The 27,317-nt window shown below is 39.2% G+C and overlaps 2 protein-coding genes across 10 annotated transcripts in view; both read left to right on the plus strand.

Annotated features, from left to right (window-relative positions):
• Window positions 1-20,287, plus strand: part of LOC103468406 (myosin-10) — a 64,750-nt gene extending 44,463 nt beyond the window's left edge. For 3 of the 9 annotated variants that reach the window (XM_008415470.2, XM_008415472.2, XM_017306262.1), the window contains 28 exons: window positions 2,612-2,726; window positions 3,961-4,029; window positions 5,943-6,136; window positions 7,274-7,395; window positions 8,144-8,213; window positions 8,307-8,467; window positions 8,552-8,660; window positions 8,737-8,868; window positions 9,978-10,184; window positions 10,841-10,978; window positions 11,078-11,201; window positions 11,290-11,461; window positions 11,904-12,116; window positions 12,198-12,342; window positions 12,432-12,638; window positions 13,660-13,764; window positions 13,857-14,009; window positions 14,107-14,355; window positions 14,561-14,773; window positions 14,845-15,057; window positions 15,898-16,059; window positions 16,131-16,259; window positions 16,369-16,457; window positions 17,457-17,580; window positions 17,689-17,897; window positions 17,971-18,079; window positions 18,176-18,348; window positions 19,754-20,287. In XM_008415470.2, coding sequence (XP_008413692.1) covers window positions 2,612-2,726; window positions 3,961-4,029; window positions 5,943-6,136; window positions 7,274-7,395; window positions 8,144-8,213; window positions 8,307-8,467; window positions 8,552-8,660; window positions 8,737-8,868; window positions 9,978-10,184; window positions 10,841-10,978; window positions 11,078-11,201; window positions 11,290-11,461; window positions 11,904-12,116; window positions 12,198-12,342; window positions 12,432-12,638; window positions 13,660-13,764; window positions 13,857-14,009; window positions 14,107-14,355; window positions 14,561-14,773; window positions 14,845-15,057; window positions 15,898-16,059; window positions 16,131-16,259; window positions 16,369-16,457; window positions 17,457-17,580; window positions 17,689-17,897; window positions 17,971-18,079; window positions 18,176-18,348; window positions 19,754-19,907 — 4,260 coding nt within the window. In that variant the 3' untranslated portion in view covers window positions 19,908-20,287. The remainder of the gene's footprint in view (window positions 1-2,611; window positions 2,727-3,960; window positions 4,030-5,942; window positions 6,137-7,273; window positions 7,396-8,143; window positions 8,214-8,306; window positions 8,468-8,551; window positions 8,661-8,736; window positions 8,869-9,977; window positions 10,185-10,840; window positions 10,979-11,077; window positions 11,202-11,289; window positions 11,462-11,903; window positions 12,117-12,197; window positions 12,343-12,431; window positions 12,639-13,659; window positions 13,765-13,856; window positions 14,010-14,106; window positions 14,356-14,560; window positions 14,774-14,844; window positions 15,058-15,897; window positions 16,060-16,130; window positions 16,260-16,368; window positions 16,458-17,456; window positions 17,581-17,688; window positions 17,898-17,970; window positions 18,080-18,175; window positions 18,349-19,753) is intronic. The other 6 variants (XM_008415471.2, XM_008415474.2, XM_017306263.1 and 3 more) reach the window with 2 other exon arrangements.
• A 2,234-nt stretch (window positions 20,288-22,521) lies between these two features.
• Window positions 22,522-26,335, plus strand: LOC103468523 (myosin-10-like). Its single transcript, XM_017306102.1, has 9 exons — window positions 22,522-22,657; window positions 22,982-23,125; window positions 23,268-23,363; window positions 23,531-23,649; window positions 24,679-24,831; window positions 24,905-25,078; window positions 25,156-25,366; window positions 26,093-26,189; window positions 26,263-26,335. The coding sequence occupies exons 1-9, from the start codon at window positions 22,522-22,524 to the stop codon at window positions 26,333-26,335; spliced, it is 1,203 nt and encodes a 400-aa protein (XP_017161591.1).
• The last annotated feature ends 982 nt before the right edge of the window (window positions 26,336-27,317 follow it).

Here is a 27,317-nt window from a genome sequence, read left to right on the forward strand (position 1 = left end):
TTTTCTGATAACGAACTGCCACGAAGTATAAATCAGATTTTTACTTTTGTGCTGAATGTCTGTTTTATAATATATTTGCCATCAATGACCAAAAACCAAAACAAAACAAAAAAACATTTTCACTTTCCTGCCAAATTCACCAAATTCTTGTTAGGTAGCAATTAGTGGAGGATGAGCAGAAGAAATCTTCTGTATTTTGAACAGTAACAATATTTGTTGTTAATCTGTTGCTAAGCGATGAGCACGTTTTCTGGTAACCAAGTGCCACAAAGTAAACATCTGATTTTTATTTTTGCAAAATTTACTGACTGTAAATTTTCATTACTAAGCAGATAAGCAGTATTTTAAAAGACCTTATGTTTTATAAACAATATTACTTTTTAGTTTGGTGTTAAGTGATGAGTGTTTTTTTTTCTGGTAGCGAACTGCCACGAAGTACAATCAGATTTTTACATTTACAAAAAAATATAAGTAAAAAAAAAAAAAAATTACTTTTCTGTCAAATTCACCAATTACACAAGTCTTGTTAAGTTGTAATTAGTCCAAGATAAATAGTATTTCAAAAGAGCATAAGAAATATTGTGTTTTTTTTAAACAATAACAATATTTGTTGTTAATCTGTTGCTAGGAGATGAGCACATTTTCTGGTGACCAAGTGTAACGAAGTAAACATCTGTTTTTTACTTTTGCAAAATTTAACAAATGAAAATTTCTTGTGTCTAAGTAGACAAGCAGTATTTAAATACAGCTTATGTTTAATAAATAATATAATTCTTATTAATTTGGTGTTAAGATATGATGTTTTTCTGGTAACGAACTGCCATAAAGTATAAATCAGATTTTTACTTTTGTGCTGAATGTCTGTTTTATAATATATTTGCCATTAATGACAAAAAAACATACAAACAAAAAAAACAAAATGAAACATTTTCACTTTCCTGCCAAAATCACCAAATGCACAATTATTGTCAGGTAGCAATTAGTGGAGGATGAGCAGAAGAAATCTTCTGTAGTTTGAACAGTAACAATTGTTAATCTGTTGCTAAGCGATGAGCACGTTTTCTGGTAACCAAGTACCACGAAGTAAATATCTGATTTTTATTTTTGCAAAATTTACCGACTGTAAATTTCCATTACTAAGCAGATAAGCAGTATTTAAAGAGTTTGCTTTATAAACAATATTACTTATTAATTTGGTGTTAAGAGATGAGCAATGTTTTTCTGATAACGAACTGCCACGAAGTATAAATCAGATTTTTACTTTTGTGCTGAATGTCTGTTTTATAATATATTTGCCATCAATGACCAAAAAACCAAAACAGAACAAAATATTTTCACTTTCCTGCCAAATTCACCAAATGCACAATTCTTGTTCAGTAGTATAGTATTTCAAAAGAGCAGAAGAAATCTAATGTTTTTTGAACAATATCAATATTTGTTGTTAATCTGTTGCTAAGAGATGAGTGAGTTTTCTGGTAACCAAGTGCCACAAAGTAAACATTTGATTTTTACTTTTTACTGCAAAAGTACAGATCAGAAGGCAGTGCATTAACATTAGCACAAGCATTGTTAATGCTAGCAGCCCACATTAGCCTTTTCCCTAAACTAACCTTTTTAGCTATTTTGTTTATTTATAAGCCATTTTTAGCACAGTGAATGGAGGAAGTCAATGTAAGATAACATGCTAGTTGTAGCCCACATGTGCACTGGCAGCATTTAGGCTAACATTAGCATTTTGTCTAATTTTAGCTTATACACTAATTTAAACATACTGAATGGAGTAAGTCGATATTACGCAACATGCTTGTGATTCTCCACATGCTATTCAGTACATAGTAGCCTACTTTAGCATTGGTGCTAATTTTTATCATCAGAAAGCTGGGTTCCAACCGACAGGCACACTTTGGCAGGCCGTATTTGAATTTCTCCAGAAATTTTCTAGTTGTACTGTGCTATTATATCCCTGTTGTCCATATGTTCGTTGCCTGTAATATTTTAAATTAAAAGAGAAAAAAAAGAAACATAAAAGCATGCTTGTGCCTCAGCTTTAAATATAAATGCTTACCTGACAGGTTGGTTATTTTAGAGCATTTATTAGAACACCAGAGGCCTGGGATAGGAAAATTTTAGCTATCCAACAACCATTCCTCTAATATCAACATAATGTGCTGCTAGTGAATAATACTGGGCTTGACAATTTGAACTTGTGATCCCAAGTAGTGCCAGTCGTCTGATTTTCTTTTTCTGTCAAAATCAGCTTCAGATGTACTACTTAGATTATTATTAAAAAGTGAAACAAACAGAGTGCAGACTAAAAGCCTCTTCTACTGGTGTTAACTTTAAAATATGCATTCAAGATTCATTATTTCCATAGTGAACATGGGTGAAATTAGTGTGTAATTAGAATCTGATATAATAATAAATAGTTCTACATTTCTGTTTTCAGTATAAATTACTCAAAAAACAGATTTTATTTGTAGAACTACCTGATTGTATTTTTTTTTCATTGGGATTTTATTCGGGATAATTAATGGGGATGAAATCATTTCTAGAAAATTTTGCTTTTGCAACTGCTTAGATAAAAACTGAATCACCTGTCATGTTTCTGTAGGTGGACTATAAAGCTGATGAATGGCTGATGAAGAACATGGATCCTCTGAATGACAATGTGGCCACGTTGCTCCACCAGTCAACTGACAAATTTGTGGCTGAGCTCTGGAAAGACGGTATGTCTCTCTTCGCTTAAAGCTCACTATGATTTCAGCTGCACAACCGTTTACCTTAAATCTGCATTTTCTGTTTTATCTAATCTTGAAGAAGTTCCTACTAGACCAGGGCTGTCCAAGCTTTTTGCCACATGGACCAAAATCCTTTAGTCAAAAAGACTCGTGGGTCAAAAAAATTAGATGAAAAAAGGAAAAGCAACATACTTTGATTATTATTTTTCTGTATTTTTTTAATACATTTTCTGTTTTAAGATTTTAAAGTGACAGTATTATGCAAAATCAACTTATTTGAGATTTGTTTCATGTTATAATGTTATTCCCTCATTACAAACATACTTGGAGTGTTGACTTGATCCTTTCATTTACATTTGAGAAATCCTCTAATCTCCCATGGCAACCATTCAGCTGTGTCAAACACCTGGTTGGACGTAGCCCCGCCTTCAAGACGAAGCTCCTCCTCAGAGCTGGAGTTTCCACTTCACAGATTACTCTTCACATTACTCTGTGACTCCCTCCACTCAGCTCCTTCAGACTAGCCAGCAGCAATTAGCAAACACCTGGTGGAGCTGAGCATCAGCTGAACTCATTATAGGAGCTGCTTCTCAGTGAAACCCTGGTAAAAAAAGGTCACTAAAGAGTTAATAGAGGAGCCATGTTGGGATGACTTCCTGAAGGTGGAGTTTCAGAAAGACCAGGAGTTTTTAAAGAGACAGAGACCCAATTTCAAGGACATAAATTCCAAAGTCAATTTGATATTTACAACAACTGAAGTGCTGTAAAATGGTACGATCATTATGCCCTGATTAAAGATAAAAAAATCTTCATTTGCATCAACCACCGGTGCAAGGGGCAGGTAAATTTTTATCATTCTCAAACTGCAGCCATGGGTCGCACAAAATCGGTGCCAGAAATGGCCCTCTGAGCCGCAACTTGGACACCCCTAGACAAGATGGTGAGTTTCCTCCAGAGAATCAGCTCCACTCCAAAACCAAATGCTTATTTTACACTGTAACAGGTTTCTGTATTACGTAAATAATTATAAATTAGCTTTAAAATCATGCTCCTAAACAGTAGCCAGCGTTCGGACCAACTTTTACTCTTTCAGGCCTCTTTCTAACGTCTTCTCAGTGCAGTAATAACTTGTGCCTGAGGGAGTGTGAACAATGGGTGTTTGTGTATGCATGCCTACTTTCCTTCTCTCTCTCACGCCTGTCTTCTCTCTCTGTTGCTGTAGACATTCAGACGTTTCAGAGAGCCTCTTTCTATGACAATGTGTCTGGGCTCCATGAAGCTCCAGGTGAATGTTAGTAACCAGCTTTCTGTACTTCTCACTGTCTCTCATCGCTGCAGCTGCCTGGCCCCCATTCATCCCCTTTTCCGTGACATCAGTGTATTCGCGCATACATCACAACGCATTCCTCCAGCTTTGTATGGCTCCGCTTTTGTTTTGGGTAAAACCTCAGGCACGGAAAACGTGATGGTTGCAGCTTTCTCCAACTGTGGTTATTTTAGTGAATGTTTCAGGAGTTTTTATAATGTTTTACAGTTCCTGGAGTGTTTTGTTTGGTAAAAGAGGGAACATGGTGGACAGCATTGCCTGCTGCACAAACTTGTGTGGCTTCATCAGAATTTGGCCTCATGTCAGAGCTTCAGCCTCATTATGCACACACCGCTCGGCAGTGTTTCAAATTAGAGAGCCCTGGTGATTGTTTCTGCAGTTTATCTCATCCTGCAGCGACGGTAGGAACCAAAATGTCCCTTGCAAATGTTCTTTTTAGTACGTTTTCACTTTGAGATCCAATCCACCGGTGCTGTTATGAGTCTACTACCAAAGCATCGTTTGGCTTCCAGCAGCCTCATCCGAACCTTCAGCAGATGGAAATTTTTTCTTTTTTTTTTTCTTTTCCCAAACTCTCTGGATCCAAGGATGATTTCAGTTTGCAAAATATTGTTGCTGTCATTTATTGGCCCGAAAACCATGGAAACTTCTGCTGGCCAGATATCTGATCCAACTTCAAAATATTAATTTGTTATGTGGAAAATATGTGTTGCATAACATCTTCCATTTAATTCAAGACATTATTTTATGAACTTGCTGAAACGATTCAATAGTTTCACAATTAGATTTTTTATTTATTTCTGCAGTGCATTAAAGCAAATCAGTAATTCTTCAGCTGTTTGGACCAAATTTCTCGTACTTGATCACATTTATAATTGAAAAAATACTTTTTGTGCACCTTATTGTTATTCTAAAGCTCAGTGTTTATAAGGGAGGTACACTAATACACAATAACAAAGAGTCAGATCAGGTTCCTGTATTGTATAAAAATGAAAACCAAAAAAGAAGGAAAGAAAACAAGGACTAAACATTGCTATCTGATTAGATACTCATGTTGAACAGTTCTCATTGTTCTGCTCTGCTTTATTATTTAATGTTTGTATATACAACACAGTATATACAAACAGTATATACCCTATATACAAACAGTATATACCCTACTGTTTGTATATACTGTTTGTATATACAAACAGTATATACCCTAACCTTTTGCAGCTGTTTTTTTTTTACATACACAAACAGCTGCAGCCGAACCGCTGATGTCCTCTGGATTTTTTCCATTTTACCTGTTGAAAAGCACAAAGAGGACGGCTGAATCACTGGCTCCCGACACATTTACACCCATTCGGTTATTTTCACATTTTGTCTTCTCACACTACAGATCTTCAGTCAGTTAAGTCAAATTTCATGTGGTGGAACAACGTCAGTGCTGGGAAGTATAATAGCCTTTTTGGGATTTGGTGATATGTAATGTATTGAAAAAGTTTTAGGTTTCAGTTTTTTTATCTATTTATTTTTTACAAACTTTAACTTCTGTTTCTGCTACCTTTCATAAACTCCAACCAACAGACTGGTTTTCATGTCTGAATGTTGTCTTCATGCTTTCATTGCAAAAAACAAAAGAGAAAAGAAAATACTTCATACAGCTGTACATTTCAGTCTTTATTTGCAGCATTTCCTTATAAACATCAAGACTTAATTTAAACTCCACAAGAGCTTTACGTTGCTGGCTTTCCTTTTTTTATTTTGTTAAAGTAGCTGAAGCATCACAGCATTTAGTAGTAAACAACATCAGAAAAATAAAAAATCCCATCTATATCTTAAGAATCTCCTATTATTATGTTTTGTTTTTCCTGTTGTTGTTGTTTTACCATTAGTGGACCGGATCGTGGGTCTGGACCAGGTGGCAGGCATGAACGAGACGGCCTTCGGCGCTGCCTACAAGACCAAGAAAGGCATGTTTCGCACGGTTGGACAGCTGTACAAAGAGCAGCTGTCCAAGCTGATGGCCACACTCAGGAACACAAATCCCAACTTTGTGCGCTGCATCATCCCCAACCATGAAAAACGAGTGAGTCAACATGTGAAGTGACTGAGAGATGATTCACAGCTTCCTCTTTCACACACTGATGTCTGACGGCTGTGTGGGATCACAGCTGGACACCTACAGTCATATATTTAATGACAGAAACTGCATGAAGTGATTAAACTAAACACATTTCAACTTGGACTTAAATCTGCGAGCAGGCTATTCAAGCTTTAGGTTGTATTTAATAGGTTTATGCTTGATTTTACTCCATTTCAAACCAGAGCTGAAACAATTAATCAGATTAATTGGGATGAATCAATTATAATCTTCAACAAATTTAGTAATCTATTAATCATTAATTGGTGCATAAAGACTCAAAAAAAGCCAAATTGGTGTTAAGAACAACATATTCAAAGCTGTAATTAATTTAAATTATACAGAACATTTATGCATTTTGCATTTAAGAAAATATTGTCTTGTTATTATGTCCTACACAGAACTCAATGTCATAGTTTTAGTTTCAAATGATAAAAAGCCCTACACTGTATTGATAAGTTGAGCAGAAAAGACTGAGCTTTTCACATATTAATGTTTGCAGCATTTTTATTCCTGCAGATCCTTTGATACAAATGTTCAAGCATGCACTCATGTAATGCTACGTTCCAGCATTTTAAACATGTTTATTTTCTTATTTAATAAAATAAATTGAGTTATTTGTTTACTTGTATCTTTTATTATATTTCTAGTAAGGCACATAAAGCTTAAATGAGAAATAAACACAATGTGGCAGTTTTTTAATCTGATTAATCAATTAATTGTCAGAATAAGGTAAGGTAATTCTATTTATATAGCACATTTTCAGCAACAAGGCATTTCAAAGTGCTTTACATGAATTAAAAGGAAATACAAACAAAATAACAAATCAAAGGAGAGAGCAAAGAAGAAGAAAAAAATAATCTAATGTTAATCACCAGATTAATCGATATCTGAAATACTCGTTAGTTGCAAGCCTGTTTCCAGCACAACATTAAACTGGTGATCTGTAAATAGTGTGAAATCATCGTTTATATGTATTAATTTTACTTACCAATGTTGTATTTTGGGGGATTATTCTACTATTTTCCAATCCTGCCTGAAGTTAAGTTAAATTAAGTTAAACATACAACCCGTCTCCTCCAGGCTGGGAAGCTGGACCCCCACCTGGTTCTGGACCAGTTGAGATGTAATGGCGTGCTGGAGGGGATCCGCATCTGCAGACAGGGATTCCCAAATCGGATCGTTTTCCAGGAGTTCAGACAGAGGTAATGTTTCAGCTCTCCTTTGTTTTTATTATTAATAATCACATGAGAGGCTTTTTTTCATAATCTCGTGGTTCTAGTACTGCATTTTTAAATGAACAGCACCGTGGTTCGTTACCAAACTCAATAGTGATGCCTGTTGTTGATTTAGTGTCTTTGATTTTATGTCAAAAGGCTCTAGCTTGGTAATTTCTTCATTAACCAACAAAATGTAGTTCATCATATCACATATCTAACAAAGGAGGTATTGATATTTCACAGGACTAACTTGTTTTAAAGAACTTTTTCTCCCACAAATAAATCTTTCATCATCTGAAAATTCAATTTTGTGTTGACTCAGGTTATTCTTGTCTGATAAATTTGTCACAAAAAAGCAAAAACCAGAGAAACCAGTAAGCAGGGACTGTGTGTGTTGTAGTTTAGAAACATCAGGATGTGTTGGGAAGGAAAACAAATATGGCTGCATTAAGACCATGTACTTTCTTATTTTACTACATTTTAAATGAGCTTTTAATGCATGCTGAATGAAGTTATTGAAGTTGGACTCAAAATATTCGTATTTTGCATCCATTGTTTAATTTGCATACGTAATACAGATAAACCTTTTCCTCATTGTATGCTTTCTTTCGCTTGTAGAAATGTTGCATCAGAATTTGCTTTAATGTTTAAATGCTAAAAAAAAAATTAAAAGATAAGATAAATGTCTGTTACTCTCCTGTTGTGACATTTCTTGTCTCTACTCCATGTCCAGGTATGAGATCCTCACTCCCAACGCCATTCCCAAAGGTTTCATGGACGGGAAGCAGGCCTGCGAGCGAATGGTAGTGGCTTCAAACATGTAAACATAATGTTTATWAAAAAAAAACACATCAAACTTCACTCACAAAACCTTCAACTTGTTCTTCTTTTTGTAGATTCAAGCACTAGAGCTCGATGGAAACCTCTTCCGTATCGGCCAGAGCAAGATATTTTTCAGAGCCGGAGTCCTGGCTCATTTAGAGGAGGAGAGAGACCTGAAGATCACCGACATCATTATTTACTTCCAGGCCGTCTGCAGAGGATACCTGGCACGCAAGTGAGGCCGGATTGTTGAAATATGAACCATATAACCCAAACCGGTGTTTAATTTTTTGTTTCACTCGCTGTTTCTCGTCTTCAGATCCTTTGCTAAGAAGCAGCAGCAGCTCAGCGCCCTGAAGGTCCTTCAGAGAAACTGTGCTGCTTACTTGAAGCTTCGTCACTGGCAGTGGTGGAGGCTGTTTACCAAGGTATACCTTTTGGTTTTTTTATTATTATTTGATGTTTTTAAAGTGTTATATTAAGTCTTTGACGCTGTAACTGCAGGTGAAGCCGCTGCTGCAGGTGACCAGGCAGGAGGAGGAGATGCAGGCTAAAGACGAAGAGCTGGTCAAAGTGAAGGAGAAACAGATGAAGGTGGAAGGAGAGCTGGTGGAGATGGAGAGGAAACACCAGCAGGTTATTTACAACCACATATTTAATATTCAGTTTGCAAAAAAAAAAACTTACACCCCCTGCGTTTACTCATATTTTGTCTCATTACTATAACTACAAACTTCAATGTATTTTTAAAAGTCTCTACGTTAGACCACTGCATGCTTCTGCAGTAAAGAGATTTAAACTAATGAAAGTCTGAAAAGTGTGGCCTGCATTTGAATTTCCAATTTCCACACATTCCTGTTAGAGAAATAGCTGAAGATAAGTCAGATTCGATGTCTATAAACATCAAATTCAAAATTTAATTTTTAGATTTGTTTTCACCAATGAACTTGTTGCGTCTCCAGAGTTCAGAGTGATGTCAGCACACCCACGGCCGCCATCTTTACTGTGGGTTTTATGACTTCTGTTTATATGGACCTTAATATTAGGACAGAACATTAGGGCCTGGCTAAAATTTTTTTGCTCAAATTACATTAATAAGGTCATAATATTACATGAATACAATTGCAACATTACCAAAATAAAGTGGAAATTTTATGAAAACTTCAATACAAAAAAATAAAAAACCACAAATGAAGAATGTTGAGCGTCTTGTGAATTTCTACTTTGGTGTAAGTTTTATTTATAGCAAAGTACTAAGTTTTTGTTCAATGCTTCTTAGAAATATTGAATATTTTAACATATTAGCATCAAGTTATTGTCAGTAGCAGAACTTTTGAAACAATCATTAAACAACTGTGTCTGTTTTGGGAAAAGGTTCAATACTAGCAGCTTTTTTTTTCATTAAAACAATTTTTCTTGCAATTTGAAGGTGATTTTTTTTGTGGTGAAATTGTTGTCTTTTTTCTACTGATATTATGATCACATTCTGATAATTAAACAGAAAATGACAGAAAAATAAATCATTTGTTTTTCAGAAAGAAAGCAAGCGAGCAAGAAATAAATAAATGAAATCAATTAAAATCAGATCTGGTATGACTACCATCTGAGATTTTATTTTTAAGTCACTCTCTGAAGTTCTTCCCTAAATAAACATTTCTTCCAGGTTTTCTCCAAATTTTTTCAACTCATGTCTGTTTCTGCTCTCCTGTGCGGATCAGAGGGTCTAACGCTGCTTTTCTGCGCAGCTGATGGAAGAGAAGAACATCCTCGCGGAGCAGCTGCAGGCGGAAACGGAGCTGTTTGCCGAGGCGGAGGAGATGAGAGCTCGGCTGGCGTCCAAAAAGCAAGAGCTGGAGGAGATCTTGCACGACCTGGAGTCCAGGCTGGAGGAGGAGGAGGAGAGGAACCAGGGGCTGCAGAACGAGAAGAAGAAGATGCAGTCCCACATCCAGGTGTGTGTCCAGTAGGCCTGGATCATTACAGTCAAACAGTGTAAAACTGTGAAGTTCTGGGTTATGAATGGAGATGCAGCGCTCTGATATAAACATCTGTATCGGTCCCGATATCGAAAAAAAGTCGGTGTCTCTGTGACAATGTGGCCTTGAGGGCAGATCTATTCAGTCTAATTCTATGCTTTGTGCTCTGAGCGACAAAATGCTTTATTTATTTTTACATTATATTTAAAATTCGTAATTTCGCTTTCTGAAACCTTTGAAAGAATTTTTGATACATTTTATTTTCACATGTTTTTGCTAGTTTCAGTTTGGTATTAAGCTTACATTGGCTGCTCTACTCCTAACTGCACTCACTGGATAAATTAAAGTTGTTTTTACATGTTTGACTAAGCTGTTCAAACTATTAGTTCATTTAAATGTGCTGTACTGGTGCAGGGTTATCAAATAAATTTGTAATTAATTACATTCATGTCTGAATTTTTAAAAAATGAAATGTTTTAAGTCAATTCAGTTCTGTTTTTCTGTATCGGATTGGTATCGGCCAGCACTACCGATGCCTTCAGATATCGGAAGAGGAAATGTTGATCAGATTTTGTTCTAAATAACAAAATGCTTGCTAATTAAACTGTATTTGCTGTAATTTATGTTTCCAGGACCTGGAAGAGCAGCTGGATGAGGAGGAGGCTGCCAGGCAGAAGCTTCAGCTTGAGAAAGTTACGGCTGAAGCCAAGATGAAGAAGTATGATGAGGATATTCTGCTGCTGGAGGACCAGAACTCCAAGTTCCTGAAGGTCAGAGAGGCTTAAAACAGATACAAATGTTTAGTTGTTTTTTTTTAGAAATCAAAATATATTCAGACTTATTCCAAAGCTTTCTCTATGCTTCATCAGGAGAAGAAGCTGGTTGAAGACAGAATCAATGAAATGACGTCGATGCTCGCTGAGGAGGAGGAGAAAGCCAAAAATCTAGGAAAGATGAGAAACAAGCAGGAGATGATGATGGTGGACCTAGAGGGTAAGTAGCTAATAAAGCAGAGATTAAAGAAATAAGACTTGTAATGTCTTATTTCCTGAGCCTCTGTGCTGCTCTAATCCCCATTTAGAGAGACTGAAGAAAGAGGAGAAAACCCGGCAGGAGCTGGAGAAGGCCAAGAGGAAGCTGGATGGAGAGACGTCTGACTTCCAGGACCAGATAGGCGAGCTGCAGTCCCAGATAGAGGAGCTCAAAGTCCAGCTGAGCAAGAAGGAGGAGGAACAGCAGATGATGCAAACCAGGTCTGACCATTTATTCAGCTGAATATATGAAACAAATTAATATGTATTTTTGTAGTCATCTACACCTTGTTTAAGGGTTATGTATGGGAAATTAGGGCTGATTTTACTTATCGATTAATCTATCAATTATTTTGATGATAATCGATTAAACAGATAAAAACCTGGAAAATTCTGCAGGTTTTTCATTTAAGCCTTTTTTATGCACTACTAGAAATACATTAAAAGATGCAGATAAGTAACTCAGTTTCTTTTATTAAGTAGAAAATTTTTTTTTTTTTATGACAACTCCAAAAGCATGATATGCAATAACATGTTGTTCCTTTAGTGTGCTCTTGATCATTTGTGTCAAGGGATACATCTGCAGCTAAAAAAACTCTTATAACATCAACATGTGAAAAGCTGAGAGCTAGAATAAGTCATCTTCTCTGTCCCTCGTCTGCAGGGGAGAAGAGGAGACCAGCCAGAAGAACAACGCGCTGAAGCAGATCCGGGAGCTGCAGGCCCAGCTGTCTGAGCTGCAGGAGGACCTGGAGTCCGAGAAGCAGGCCAGGAACAAGGCGGAGAAACTCAAGAGGGATCTGAGTGAGGAGCTGGAGGCGCTGAAGACGGAGCTGGAAGACACCCTGGACACGACCGCGGCGCAGCAGGAGCTCAGGTGACATCCTCCTCTGGTTTTATTTCCACTCTCCCTAATCGTGGCGAGGCACTTTTAAAACCCGGTCTCTGCTCTGAGTAGAACCAAGCGTGAGCAGGAGGTGGCAGAGCTGAAGAAAGCCATCGAAGAGGAAACGAAAAACCACGAGGCTCAGATCCAGGAGATGAGACAGAGGCATGGGACTGCCTTGGAGGAGCTGTCCGAGCAGCTGGAGCAGGCCAAGAGGGTATTGGACTATCACCACGCTTTTACAAACAGACGCAGTTTAGCTTAGCATTTAACATCTCTATTGTTTTTATGTTTTTTTTTATCCAGTTCAAAGCTAACCTGGAAAAGACCAAACAGAGCCAAGAGAGTGCCAACAAGGAGCTGGCCAACGAGGTGAAAACCTTACAGCAAGCAAAGACCGAGTCCGAGCACAAGAGGAAGAAGCTGGAGGGTCAGCTGCAGGAGTTCATGGCCCGGGTCACCGAGGGCGAGCGGGCCAAGGGCGAGCTGGCTGAACGCACACACAAGCTGCAGGTGATGGACTCATCCAGGCCCCCGGGATGTTACCATGGGTTTCTGTGACTGTTGCAGCTTAAAATGACTGATTTGCAGGAAATTTGTCAAAAATGTAATGTTATTATTATTATTATTATTATTATTATTATTATTATTATTATTATTATTTATTTATTTTTCCCTTAATAGGGTCTTTCCAGAAAGTTTAAATTATCATGCTTTCTTGAAATAGCACCCTAGAAAGGTCATTGTACCTGATGAATTGTGTATATAAAAAAATAATTACTTTTATCTAGTGAAGGAGAAGGTCAGTGAGGGGTAGAGTCGGGTTTAACCCAAGTAAGTTGAGACATCTTTCTCTTGGTAATGCTGTCATGAAAACAATTACATATTTACACTTATTGTGATTGTTTGATATTCTGAAGTATATTCAGGATATCCAAACTATGATTGCCCTGATCTAGTGATCCAAATATGAAAAATGTCTCATCTTTCCCTTGATTTGATGCTCATTTTAGCAAACCTTGTAAATAAAAAAAGGCTGTCATTTTAACAAACTGGCTACAAAACGCAGCGACAGGCTCAATGACTAACAGCAGAAGTGCAGCTGATGTAGAAACTAATGAACAAAATCAACAACAGGCGTCAGGATTTGAGTTCAATCATAGACTTTATACCAATCACTTAAAAATGCCATGAACGGGAACCGGATCGGATACCTGGAATCAGATCAAGTAACAACAAGAGGGGAAATATCTAGGAACATTTAGGAATATTCCCATTCATAATAAACTTGGATTTGAATTTAAAAGCTCTTTCAACCTTTAAGTTAATCAAATTCATTTACTTTTACATTGATCTGTTTTTGTTGCCAATGTTCAGATCAAGTGGCGATGATGGATTTATTTTGAACCATTTTCAAATATTGTCTTTATTTTTACACAAACTGAATTTGATTTTTTTTTTTCCTTTTTTTTTTGTTATTTATTTACATGCGAGTTAAAATGCTTAAAAAAAGATCACCCGGTTCTCCACACAGACCGAACTGGACAACGTGTCGGCCTTGTTGGAAGACGCAGAGAGGAAGGGCATCAAGATGGCCAAAGATGTTTCCGGATTAGAGAGTCAGCTGCAAGACACACAGGTCAAACACCCAGGATTTCAACATTACGTGTCGTTTTTTTCTTGAGTCCTCCTTGTTTTAACCGACTAAAGTCTCATGTACGGTCAATGCAGGAGCTTCTCCAGGAGGAAACCCGGCAGAAGCTGAACCTGAGCAGCCGCATCCGGCAGCTGGAGGAAGAGAAAGCCACTCTGCAGGAGCAGCAGGAGGAGGACGAGGAAGCCCGCAAGAACCTGGAGAAGCAGCTGCTGAGCGTCCAGGCTCAGGTAGGGGGCGGAATTTCTGCAGCATGGTGAGGGGTTTTCTTCTGACTCTGACTCTGTGTGTGCGGGTGTGCGTGCGTGTGTGTGTGTGTGTTTGCAGCTGTCGGAGAGCAAAAAGAAGCTGGAGGACGACATCGGAACAATAGAAAACCTGGAAGAGGCGAAGAAGAAGCTCCAGAAGGACCTGGAGCTGTCCAACCAGCGTCTGGAGGAGAAGACCATTGCCTTTGAGAAGATGGAGAAGACGAAGACTCGCCTTCAGCAGGAACTGGACGACCTCACTGTCGACTTGGACCACCAGAGGCAGATTGTCTCCAACCTGGAGAAGAAGCAGAAGAAGTTTGACCAGGTTGGAAGACGTTGTGTTAGGAACTTCTGTGGGGTTTCATAGAGCCTTAAAAAAGTGTTCATACCCCTTGAACTTTCTTACTTGAACACTGAACACATCTTTGCACAAACTTTCTTCTGGAAAATGAACTTGAGACGCATATTTAAAACTCCACAAATCGTAAACTCAGAGTAAAATCAGTTAAAATCCCCGATCTGATTCGCAGATGCTGGCCGAGGAGAAGAGCATCTCGGCCCGCTACGCAGAGGAGCGGGACCGCGCCGAAGCCGAGGCCAGAGAGAAGGAGACCAAAGCTCTGTCCATGACCAGAGCTCTGGACGAGGCGCTGGAGGCCAAAGAGGAGCTGGAGCGGATCAATAAGCAGCTCCGAGCCGAAATGGAGGACCTGATGAGCTCAAAGGACGACGTCGGCAAGAACGTGAGCAAAGATTTTGGAGCAAATTATGTTGTTGTTATATTTTTCTTTATTCACATGGCATTTTTTTGCAGGTCCATGAGCTGGAGAAGTCCAAGCGGACGCTGGAGCAGCAGCTGGAGGAGATGAAGACTCAGCTGGAGGAGCTGGAGGACGAGCTGCAGGCCACGGAAGACGCCAAGCTGCGTCTGGAGGTCAACATGCAGGCCATGAAGGCCCAGTACGAGAGAGACCTGCAGGGCCGCGACGACCAGAACGACGAGAAGAAGAGAGCTCTGGTCAAGCAGGTGACCAACAAAACACACATCCATTCTGATCGAAGGGGGGAATAAATCCTCTAATTAACCAGGAATCCAGCTCAGTCCTTTACTTTGTCTCTTTCTTTATACTTTCTTTTAAGTTCCACTCATGCATTTGATTTTTCCAATATACAGCAACCACTTTAAGCCGGTGTCTGTGTAGTTTTCTATAAATGAAAATCTGTATTTATGGGCCGCTTTTTGTCTTGCAGCGTCAAAATACTCAGTAGTGTTTTACAAACTGTAGAGTTCATCTTTCAGCTCAGACATCTGTGACATTGTAGATAAAGAAAAAGAAGGGAAGAATAAAAAAGTCTGCCAAAAAAATCGGAAATTTTGAGATTAATCTCAATATAAATAAGAAAAAATCGTGGACATTTCTGAGTTTCAAAAAGCCGAAAATGTTTATTTTTGAAAATTAAAATAAAGGAAAATAAAAAAACCTTTTGAACATTTCCAAGTTTTTTTCTAGCAAACCGAACTCTTCCTTGTTTTTTCTAGAAAACTTCTGAGGTTTTTTTGGCTGATTTTTTTTTTCTATGTTCATTAGCCCTCACACTGTTACAGACATCAGAATAACAAGAAATTAAAAACAAAACATGACAGCTTCATTTCCCAGTTTTCTTTTCTCAGAAAACATTAGAACTGGTGGTTAAAAAAAATAAAAAGAATAAATAAAATAATTATTTCCTCACTCCCTTACCTTACTCCCCTGCCTTGTCAGACTCTCCCCAGCCTCATAAATCTCAATAGCTTTAAACAATATTGAAGTAAAAATCCACAAACTCCTTAATCTCTTCCTGATGACTTTAATGGCGTCGGCTGCAGGTGCGAGAAATGGAAGCCGAGCTGGAGGATGAGAGGAAGCAGAGAGCTCTGGCTGCAGCTGCGAAGAAGAAGCTGGAGATGGACCTGAAGGACATCGAGGGACACATAGAGGGCGCCAACAAGGCCCGGGACGAAGCCATCAAGCAGCTGCGCAAGTTACAGGTGACGATTTCACCCTCGCTCGATCAAACGGCGAGGGACACGTCTTCTTCATGGCATTTTGTCTCCTTCAGGCTCAAATGAAAGACTACCAGAGGGAGCTGGAGGACACCCGGGCTTCCAGGGACGACATCTTCGCCCTGTCCAAGGAGACGGAGAAGAAACTGAAGAGCCTGGAGGCCGAGATCGTTCAGCTGCATGAGGTCAGGAGTTGTCTTTGTTGTCTGCTTGTTGAAATGTTGTTCAATTTGTCCTTCTTTGCGTTACGGCGACAAAAACAAAGAGCTACTGAATCTCTCGTCCCGTTTTCAGGACCTGGCTGCCTCTGAGAGGGGTCGGCGTCACGCTGAGCAAGAACGAGACGAGCTGCAGGATGAGATCTCCAACAGCACCTCCGGAAAGTAAGAGAGCGCCTGGCAAAATGAAACTCAACAAAATGATTGTGATAATTAACGTTTTCACTAACAGTAATTATCCAAACAGATTCCACTGTTCGTTTGTGCCGCTATCATTTTAAAGATATAAAGAAAGTTGGATTTCATAAAAGTTGGGGGGCTGGTTGACCTTTTGACCTTTACACTTTCACTAATATCTTCAAAGCCAAAGCACAAAATGAACATTTTTGCTGCACAAACCAGCACAAACGTAGCAAAACGTTTGACACCAATTGTATCTGATTTGAAGAAGGTGGGGGGACCAACTTCACTCAGGTATATTCTTGCTCTAAGTGAATAATTGTTGAATTCATCAGTACTAGTTCCACTGGCAGATTTTCTCACTGATAAAAAGACATTTTCCTTTTTTTAAGTGAAAAAATCTGCCAGAGAAAGTAGTATTTTTAAAAATCAAAATTTTTGTCTTTTTTAAATTACTTTTTTAGTTGCCTCTTTTGTTTTGAATATATACATATACGTATATATCTATATAGATATATATATTGAGTTACATAAAATAAAATCAGAAGACAGAAAGTTGCTCTTTCATTTTATTTTACTTTGTATTATTTTCATTTAGTTTTTATTTCCTATATCTACACGTCTGGTCTTTCTTGATAAAGCTGAGAAAATAATAGACAAATAAATATTTAAAAATAAAAAACTTAATAAACTCATTTATTTGTGTCTTTTAAAGTATTTCTAATAAAACGCCTATATGAAAAATCTGTAGAATATGCCATTTTAAAAATTCAATTAAGCAAAAAATCACCAGATCAGCCGTTAGCTGCTATCAATAAAACTACTGTAATTGTTAGTTGCAGCCCTACATTTTTTTTTATGGTCAATCATAGAAATATTTCAGTTCAGACTGATTGACTTCCTAGGGCCAATGTGGTGATTTTTGACTAGAAATGCAATGAAAATCAGAGACTTCGTGAAGTGACTTCCTGTGTAACTCGTCAGAGCCGCCCTGATGGATGAGAAGAGGCGGCTAGAGGCCCGAATCGCCCAGCTGGAGGAGGAGCTGGAGGAGGAGCAGGGCAACATGGAGCTGCTCAACGACCGCTTCAGGAAGACAAACATGCAGGTACTCCTTACATGACATTAAACGTGTGAGAATGCTTCATTTTCCCAGCATGCCCTGCTTCTTACCTCCTTTTTTCTTGCTCTGTGTCCTCGTCCTCCTCCCGTTCAGGTGGACACCCTGACCACGGAGCTGAGCGCGGAGCGCAGCACGGCGCAGAAGAGCGAAAACGCCCGGCAGCAGTTGGAGCGCCAGAACAAGGACCTGCGTGCCAAACTGAGCGAGCTGGAGGGTTCGGTGAAAAACAGGTTCAAGGCCTCCATCACTGCTCTGGAGGCCAAGATAGCACAGCTGGAGGAGCAGCTGGAGCAGGAAGCCAGGTGGGCGACCGTTACAGCTCCTCCTTTCCTTTCACTGACCACTGATCTAAGATGAGGTTGTGCTTCCCTGAAGGGAGCGGGCGGCGGCCAACAAGATCGTTAGAAGGACGGAGAAGAAGCTGAAAGAAGTCTGCATGCAGGTGGAGGACGAACGTCGCCATGGTGATCAATTCAAAGAGCAAGTATGTCTGCCTCTGACGGCGATGCCGATTGCGATTCATTGCGGTTTCTGGCCGGCGCCGTCTCACTCGTTTGTTCTTCCACTTCCCTGAGCGAAGCTGGAGAAGGCCAACTCCCGCATGAAGCAGCTGAAGCGGCAGCTGGAGGAGGCAGAGGAGGAGGCCACCCGGGCCAACGCCTCGCGCAGGAAGCTGCAGAGGGAGCTGGACGACGCCACAGAGGCCAGCGAGGGCCTCAGCCGCGAGGTTCACACCCTCAAGAACCGGCTCAGGTGCAGAATCTGTTTGTGTCTGCAGAGCTTCATGTAGAGCTGCTTCTGCCTGCATTGGTGCAAAATGTGCAGCCAGGGAAAGTTTTTTACAGAGAAACTTTAGATTTTATCCTGGCACTTCCACAGTTTGGAGTCTAAAACCGAGTTATGTAATTGATATTCCCAGGACTCATACACAGTCTAGAAAGGTCTGGACAAGTATGGAAATAGTTAGATATTGCAGACTTTAAGTCTTATTCTATGATAATCTGAATTTCAGAAATCAAAGTTGTTTTTTTTATTACATTGCTAATGTTTGGTTTTCACACACCAGGTTCTTGTCCAGCTCATTAATTGTTTAGATTTTTGACACTAGTGGATAAACTGAAAACATTTAAAAGGATCACTTTACTGTTTTAGTTTGGATCAAAATTGGTTCATTTTCTCTTTATCAGCTTTCATTGGTATTTAGCAGGTTAAATACTGAAAAATCGGAATGATAAATTAGAATTTAGTTTTTTTCTATTCGTCAAATGCATCTAAAGTAACAGCTCCCTCTGTTATCTGCGTACTAATTTATAAATAAACAGCCTGTTTGATGCTATTTGAGTTTAATGAAAATCAGAGACTTGAGTCTTGATGCATCAATGGAGAAAAAAAATCCTGTAATCCCTCAAAACGCCCAACTCTGTCAAACTATTTGGAACCATTTTTCTCTATATTTTGTAGCCATTAGATTACAAATAAAGCTCCTTATAATGGAGCTAAATGTGGGACAGAGCTGAAATAAAAGCTGTGATTTTCAAGAATAAAACTACAACTGATGAGTCTGTGACAGAGATTATACTTTAGAGCTCATGTAAAGTCTGTAAAAAAGTCTATGGACTGTGGTGTCCCTGAGGTAGACTTCCTGTTTCCTCACTTTTGATGTCAGAGAAGAAGAAAGCAAAGAGGGTTCATAAGGCGGTCTTCCACAGACGTTACTTGTGAGGTTTTCTCTGTGAAACAGAATTACGTTCCTGTTGGAGGAAGTTTGAAACACAGAGATATTTAACATTTAAAGAGACACGAGTCCCAAAGGTGCATCAACCACAAACACACAGAAGCAGCAGCAATACGTCAATGTGTCAATGATTCAGCTAAAGTAATAAGTCACCTGAAAAAGTTGCTCCTTCTTTCTCCGTAGACCAATTGATTGATCTAAAATCTTAATACAGTTTAGATTCCTAGAAAATATGACATACAGACAAATTTAAACTCAAATGGGAGAGTTGGGATGCTGAAAAACACAGTTTGTAGCTCTTAGTTGACTCTGACCCGCACAGCCAGTTTCTGGGGAATTTTCTCCCAGTAAAAACAGCGAAAAAGAAGAAGTAGTGTAATATATTAACTTTTTTTATCCTTCTGCCTCCTCCTCCTCCCACAGACGCGGCGGCCCCATCACCTTCTCCACCAGCCGCTCTGGCCGCCGCGCGCTGCAGGTGGAGGGAACCTCCCTGGACCTCCTGTCAGATGACGAGCTGGAAAACAAGATCACCGACAACAACGCCAACGAGACCCCGGCCCCCCAGCAGGAGTAGATGCACACATATCACTAAACCCGCAACAATCACTCAGACTCTAACTGCTCCAACAGGGAACCCTCCGATTCCTTAATCTCTTCTGTTTTACTGAAGTTTTTTCTTTTGTTTTTTTTATATTTCCCTAATTATTTCCCATATAATTTTAGTCAGAAGCCCTTATCAGATTAACCTTTAGTAGACACCAGCAGTTGGACCCCCAACAGTCCCTCTTTAGCAAGGCATTACCCATGTTTAGTTACTTCTGCCTACAGAGCTGTAGGCAGATGTTTAGAAACATGAAAACCCAACTTTTGTTCATAGATATTCATGAATATTGTCTGCTGGTCTAGTGGTTAGCTGTTCAATAATTATGCTAACAGCACTGGAAAATGATCCAATCAGAAAGGAGCCGTTTGGGTTCCAGCATCTGCGCAGGTATTCGGAAAACATTTTGGATTTTTCCACATTCTGTCAAATTAAAACTGCAAACTTTGGTGTATTTTGTTGGGATTTTATGTGATAGCAATACAAAAGAATGTCGTTGAAGGGAACTGATTTATCGCTCCTGGCTCAGAGGTTTGTAGGTTTACTTTGCTGCAGTTACGGCTTCAGGTCTTTTAGGTTTATCTCCACCAGCTCTGAGTTTTTGCCTGTTCTTTAAGCTTTGAGAATGTCTGGATTTATTCTATCTAAAGTTTGGACTGGAACAGTTTAACATGCTTTGATCTGAAACCTGCGGCTCCAGAGAAACATGTGGCTCTCGCAAAATCAAAACCGAAATGTTTTTGATTATGGACTCATCAAGAAATGGTGAGTTTTTCCATAAGTTCATATGCAAAATCTGCTTTTAATACCTGCAACAGGGTTTGGGTTTCAAAAGCAACTAGCTTCAAACTAATTCCATATTTATAGAAAAGGCTCATCTCATTCCACTTTTCTATTTTTTTTACTTTAGTTCTAAACTCTGAAAATAGAAATTAATTTTAGTTTTATTTTATTAGCTTTCATAATAAAATATTTTATGTGGACCATGTTTAGAAATTATTTTATTTTGTAAACCAGCTCTTTAAATTTTAAAGGTTTCTGATCCCCTCAATTGGAGCTGAAGAAAACAATCTGCACAGCATGATGCTGCCATCACCTTGCCTCACCATCGTTACGTTGTATTCTGGGTTATCAGACTAAAAGGGGCTGGAAAATTGACATTTTTATTTCTAAACTGGAAAAACTAGGGACACTTTTTCTTCCAGTTCACCAATATTTTTTGATCCATCATATAAAATCCCAATAAAATGAATTTTGTGGTTTGAAGGTGAGAAAATGTGATGTAAACCTTTGTGAGACATAAACACCAGCATGAGTTTCTTTTTCTTTGTCACTGCTTAACGTCTTGTGAATTAGTTTAATTCTCAGCCGAGTTGTGATTGAGTCGTGCTTCGTCAGCCCTCGGTTAGGATCGCTCGCTTCCTCCTGGGTATTGAACTGTGACTGTGTGCTGCCTTGTTGCCTCAGTGCTTCAGCTCTTTGCTCCTTCAGCGTCGACTCAGACCTGTTCAGGATCAGCGCTAAAAACAGCAACTACGCCCATGTTATCTCTCTTCTTCTTCTGTGCCTTTTTCATATTCCTGAAGCTGCACATCCATTTGTACCACATATATAGTTCATGTATTGAACCATGTATAATGTCATGACGGTATTTTCTTAAATAATATCATAAATTTGCATATTTAATGAAATATTAGTTGCAACCCAGTGGATGTCTTCCTTTGGTGTTGGATGTTATTAATGATTCGTCAGCAGTGTGGGAATCTCTGTAGGTGGGTGCTACGACTTTTCTTATTGGCAGCTTTTTTACTTTTTGAGTTCTTGAGAAATGAAGACAATCCAATAGATATCAGCTGTATTTATATCTCTGCTATTGTTTACAATCCAGACGGCATTCATATTCCGAGATACTCAGTATTGATCCGCTGGTGAGAGGAGAACCAACGCATCCACAGAGAGAACATGTGAACTCGGGCCGGGATTTGATATTTATCTGTGTATATGATTATTTTTTTTGTCCTTTAGTTGTACCACCCTAAAATGTTCTCTGGCCATCCCAATGAAAATGTTCTTGTGACGCCACTGGATTCGAACGCAGTGTCTTCTTGCTGCAAGGCAACAGCTCTACCAACTGCGCAGCCTATACACTGTGCAGCCCCTAGTTGAAGCACAAGATAGCTAAAACAAATATAGAGCGTCTGTAAACATCTACATTTGAATGTTGCCTCAGATTCAGTTATTATAGAGATGGACTTTGACTGGACCGCTCTGTCTCGTGAACATGGTTTGACGTAAACGGACAATTGATGGCAATTAACTGGTTGTACTGGATTTTCTTTGAGGGTATTCGAGTAAAGTGGTTTGAACGTAAATGCATGCCACACTTTTTAAGGTTTTAAATTGCAAAACGTTATTGAAAATCATGTTTTCCTCTCATGCCAAGTTACATTTAACTCCCACTACACTGTGTTTGTCTAGTGTGCACGTGTTGTTTGGGGCTGTATAGTGGCAAAGCATGAAAATTCATTGGGTATGAATACCGCACGCATTTATTTCTTTTTCTGAAGGGAGTTTGATTGTTCAGATAATGTTTTCCTTGCCAGTCCTTAACTCTGGCCCCACAGATCTTCTAGAAAAGTCGAGAGCCATCAGGCAGGCAAAAGAGGAGAGGACTTTCCACATTTTCTATCGCCTGTTGGCAGGAGCTGGAGAGCATCTACGAAGTGAGTTTCTGTCCTCTTAACGAGCCGGTTGGCATCAAACCTTTCATTTGTTTGCTGCAAAGCTCAAGAGACCCGGTTTAAATTTGCTTGTCTGATTGGCTCACACCGTTGCAGGATGAAGCAAAAGATATTTAGATAAAAATACAACAAAAACTAAAAAGACAAAAAACTGTTACTGTGACTTAGCATTGACTGTCTACTTCTGTTTTGCAAAGCGCCTTGATATTAAATTTGTTGCGAGTTGCGAACTTAATCCAATCAATTAATAATTAATATATGGGAAATGTATGTTTGATAACAGTTTTACTTGTTTTCCTTACACAGCGGATCTGCTTCTTGAGGGATTCAACAGCTACAGGTTCTTGTCAAACGGCAACATTCCCATCCCGGGTCAGCAGGACAAGGAGAATTTCCAGGAGACAATGGAGGCGATGCACATCATGGGCTTCTCCCATGACGAAATAGTCTGTAAGCTCTGCTTCCAGATGTGCCGTCCACGTCTGCATCCCATTAGCGAAATCTGTTTTTTTCCTCCCTTCTCTTGTGGTGCTGTTAGTTTATCCTCCATGGGGCGAACAAATAAAGTTTTATTTTGCTCTGAATTCACCAGGCATGTTAAAGGTGGTTTCTGCCGTGCTGCAGTTTGGCAACGTCGTGTTCAAGAAGGAGAGGAATACCGACCAAGCCTCAATGCCTGAGAACACAGGTGAGCCGGATGACACCTCCCTCTGTGGGTAGCATTAGAGAACCCGTTTTATATCCTCTCTATTTTCTATACTGAATAATCAGGTTTCCGGCTGTTTTTATGGTTTTAATTACACAGGAAGTTACTCACCTGTGGTGTTCTGGTTTTTTTTTTTTTGCTTCTCTTAGCGGCGCAGAAGCTCTGCCATCTGCTTGGCATGAATGTTATGGAGTTTACCCGAGCCATTCTAACCCCGAGGATCAAAGTAGGACGAGACTACGTGCAAAAAGCTCAGACCAAAGAACAGGTGAAACTCCGTGCTACTGTTACCAGTAAAGGTCAAGTAATCTGAAGAATGGATTATGAAAGACATTGATAAATGTAATGTAGAAATGTGAAGGGACTTTCTTTTTAGACTTTTAACAGGTGTTTTTCCTGTATTTTCTACTTCATGTCAAAGTTCGTGAGATTTACTGTAACAAATACAGAAAACTTCAGTTTTAAGACAATGGAAATGTTTGTGAATGTAAAAATACAGGAAATTTGTATTTTCAGAGATGTGAAAAAATGTAACACGACAAATTGTTAAATCTGTCTAAAGTCTGTTTTTTAGCTGACGGAAATGTTCGTAAAATTAGCGGAAAATGTCCTGGTAATTTTCTGAAAGGATTTTTTTTTTAGTGGACATTTTTCTTACAGTGCACATCTTAAACTTTTTCACATTACCAATATTTTATTAAGATCAGTGCAATAGACCAACATAAAGTTGTCAATCTTCATACATAAGTGGAGAACAATGACACATGCCTAAGCCTGTCACAATAACAAATATTGCTAGACAATAAATTGTCCCAGTAATTAATGCGATAAACGTTAATATTGTTGTTTTGAGATCATTTTCAAGTAATGTACTGATAATGGAATAATAATGCAAGTTAATTTCCATCTCACTTACCAATAAACTTTAATTTTGTGAAGAAAGCTTTACACTGGAACTGAAAAATATCTTAAATATCCAAAAGGAAACACGACAACAAAAAACAATAAGCAGCAATAACTCAAAGCCACACACAACAAAAGCCAATAATAAAATGGATCATGATGTCTCCATAAACAAAATAACCCTTCAAAAAATATGAATCATCAGAATGGAAATATTAATTTATTATGTGATTAAATCACTGATAGCTTTTCCTGCTACCAGGAAGCTGATTTGTAGATCGTCCCGTTTGAGTCCAGCTGTCTGACCTCACTCTGGAACAGATCTTGATTTCCTGAACAACACTCGGATCACTCCTGCGTTACTGACGGTGGGGTTTTTGCTCTCTTAACGAAGACTGACTTTGCCGTGGAGGCCCTGGCCAAGGCGACATATGAGCGGCTGTTCCGCTGGCTGGTCCACCGCATCAACAAGGCCCTGGACAGGACCAAGCGACAGGGCGCCTCCTTCATCGGCATTCTGGACATTGCTGGCTTTGAGATCTTCGAGGTGGCGTTTTACCATCTTATGCAGTCGCGGTCAACGAGAAACGTTTCGCTAACTCGACCGGTTTGTTTTCCAGCTGAACTCCTTCGAGCAGCTGTGCATCAACTACACCAACGAGAAGCTGCAGCAGCTCTTCAACCACACTATGTTCATCCTGGAGCAGGAGGAGTACCAGAGGGAGGGCATCGAGTGGAGCTTCATCGACTTCGGCCTGGATCTGCAGCCGTGCATCGACCTCATTGAGCGGCCGGTTGGTCTACTACCGCTTGCGTCGTCTGTGCGTCGTCTCCGGGGATTTCCCGCTTTTGACCGTGCTTGTCTTCTCAGAACAATCCTCCAGGAATCCTGGCTTTGCTTGACGAGGAGTGCTGGTTTCCCAAAGCCACAGACAAGACATTTGTGGACAAAGTGCTGCAGGAATTGGGCACGCACGCCAAGTTCCAGAAGCCGCGGCAGCTGAAGGACAAAGCAGACTTCTGCATCATCCACTACGCTGGGAGGGTACGTACATGCCGCTTTCTGATCGCTCTCTTTAGGAGTTTGGACTTTGAAACTTTTTCAGCAGCTTTAGGAGTCAATATTTGTAGTTTGTCTTTTAAAAGAGACGTATTCCCACGAAGGGTGGGCATTTATCGTATTGTTACTATTTATCGTGATAAATTTCTTATCATGATGAGAATTTTGATTTATCTCAATCACAGTAAATTCCCACTAATTATGTTTAAAAAAATTCCCCAAAACTCTCCGTATTATCAGAATTAATAAGTTTACTATTTTTTCCACTGTTTGTACAATAAAAACATCATTAAATACAAATAAATCTGAAAATTCAGCAGCTTAGTGATACACTTATTTGCATGACTGATATCCTAAAGAAGCACATTACAAATGGGAATGTTTTTCATTTTCAAGAACATGATTTTTGGGTTTGTAGGTCTTTAATTGCTGTGACACACAGTCACATTCATACAGTTACCTAAAAAAGATGTAATAAATAGTTATCGTCACTTTTATCATTATCACAACACTACCGCAAAATTTTGTGATAAAACCTTAAGTCTATATCGCCCATACATCCTAGTTTAAAGCCAGTTTTTCTCTGAGGCTCCTCTATTAGCGTAGCTGCCCAGGTTACAGCGTGAAAACAAAGGCACAGTTGTTGAATTGCTGCTGCAGGAAACCCACATCTGGTTCAGATCGGTATGAGATGGGCTTTCTGATGCCTGCTGGTTACATAACACAAGTTTTCTTTTTTCTTTTTTAGCTTTCACCTTTCTCTGTGGATGTCTGGCGTCTGTTAAAGTTAAACCGATCCTCCTCAGCATTCCTGAGAAGGCTCCTGTCATAAAATACGACGTTACGTCTGGAGCGCCAGCTCCATTAGGGTCTATATGTGTTTTGGTCTCTGACGTTGCGCTTATTTGAAACACTCAGAGTCCAGGACCCGATCCGTAATCAGGAATATGTGAAGTGCCAGGTTCACTTAGACAGCCGGATCCAGGAATAGCGTGGAATTTCATGAAACAATTCCTGCATGACTGCAATATTGAGGGAGAAAATAGCTGTGAACATTATGTTGTTGTTTTTTAAGAGTCCTGATTGAAGCCACGTGCAGAGTTTCCTCTCAGGTTTCTGAGCATGTCACTGGTTTCTCATTATCCAGCTCGGTTTGCGTGGACAGTGCCCTGCTAAAGCATTCACGCTCTGAACTTTTGTGACAAACTGAATATTTTATTAGGATTTTTATTGAGCAAAACCCAAAGTAGGAGGAAAACGATACCTGGTTTAATAGATGTTTTACAGGTAGAAGATGGAAAAATGTGGCTAACTAAACTCAATACTGCTAATAAAATCCAATGCAACCTTTTGCCTCTATGTTATTAGTAGATGATTAGTGAGATGTTTTGTGAAAGCATCAGGGGTTTGGTAGAGAAAATTACTTTACAAACACCATCATGAAGACCAAGAAGAAAAAAAAATCTATAGCATGGAGAGACTTATATTTTCCTTGAGAGTGGAGTTGGAGAAATTTACCAAATGTTGGAAAAAAATGGATTATGTATGCCCTTTGTATTGACCAATAAGTAATGGAACTATGGGAAAATGTATCTGTCTATTTCAGTTACTTAGCTGCTTTTATTGGGGCCTGCCMTWRCAGAGCATTGAAATGCCTTGCAAAGCAAGCACTAAATTAATATTATTAATTTGAGAGATGTCTCCCCCTCTGTGTCTCACTCACACACACACACACACACGCGCACACACACACACACACANATATCCCATCTGAAGTAGAGTTTAAATCACCATATTAAATGAGTAAATATTAGTTGTGTGAGCTCAAGTGGATCCTCTAATGGGTTTGGCTGGTAGCAGGATGAACCAGGAAGTAAAAATAAGTTAAAGAGAGCACACTTCACAAACACAAAGCTTATTTAAAATTTAGAGCCAGATCACGTTGGTGGTCAAATGAGACATCCTGACAAGGT

Source organism: Poecilia reticulata, linkage group LG8 (assembly GCF_000633615.1).
Source record: "Poecilia reticulata strain Guanapo linkage group LG8, Guppy_female_1.0+MT, whole genome shotgun sequence".
Classification (NCBI taxonomy): domain Eukaryota; kingdom Metazoa; phylum Chordata; class Actinopteri; order Cyprinodontiformes; family Poeciliidae; genus Poecilia; species Poecilia reticulata.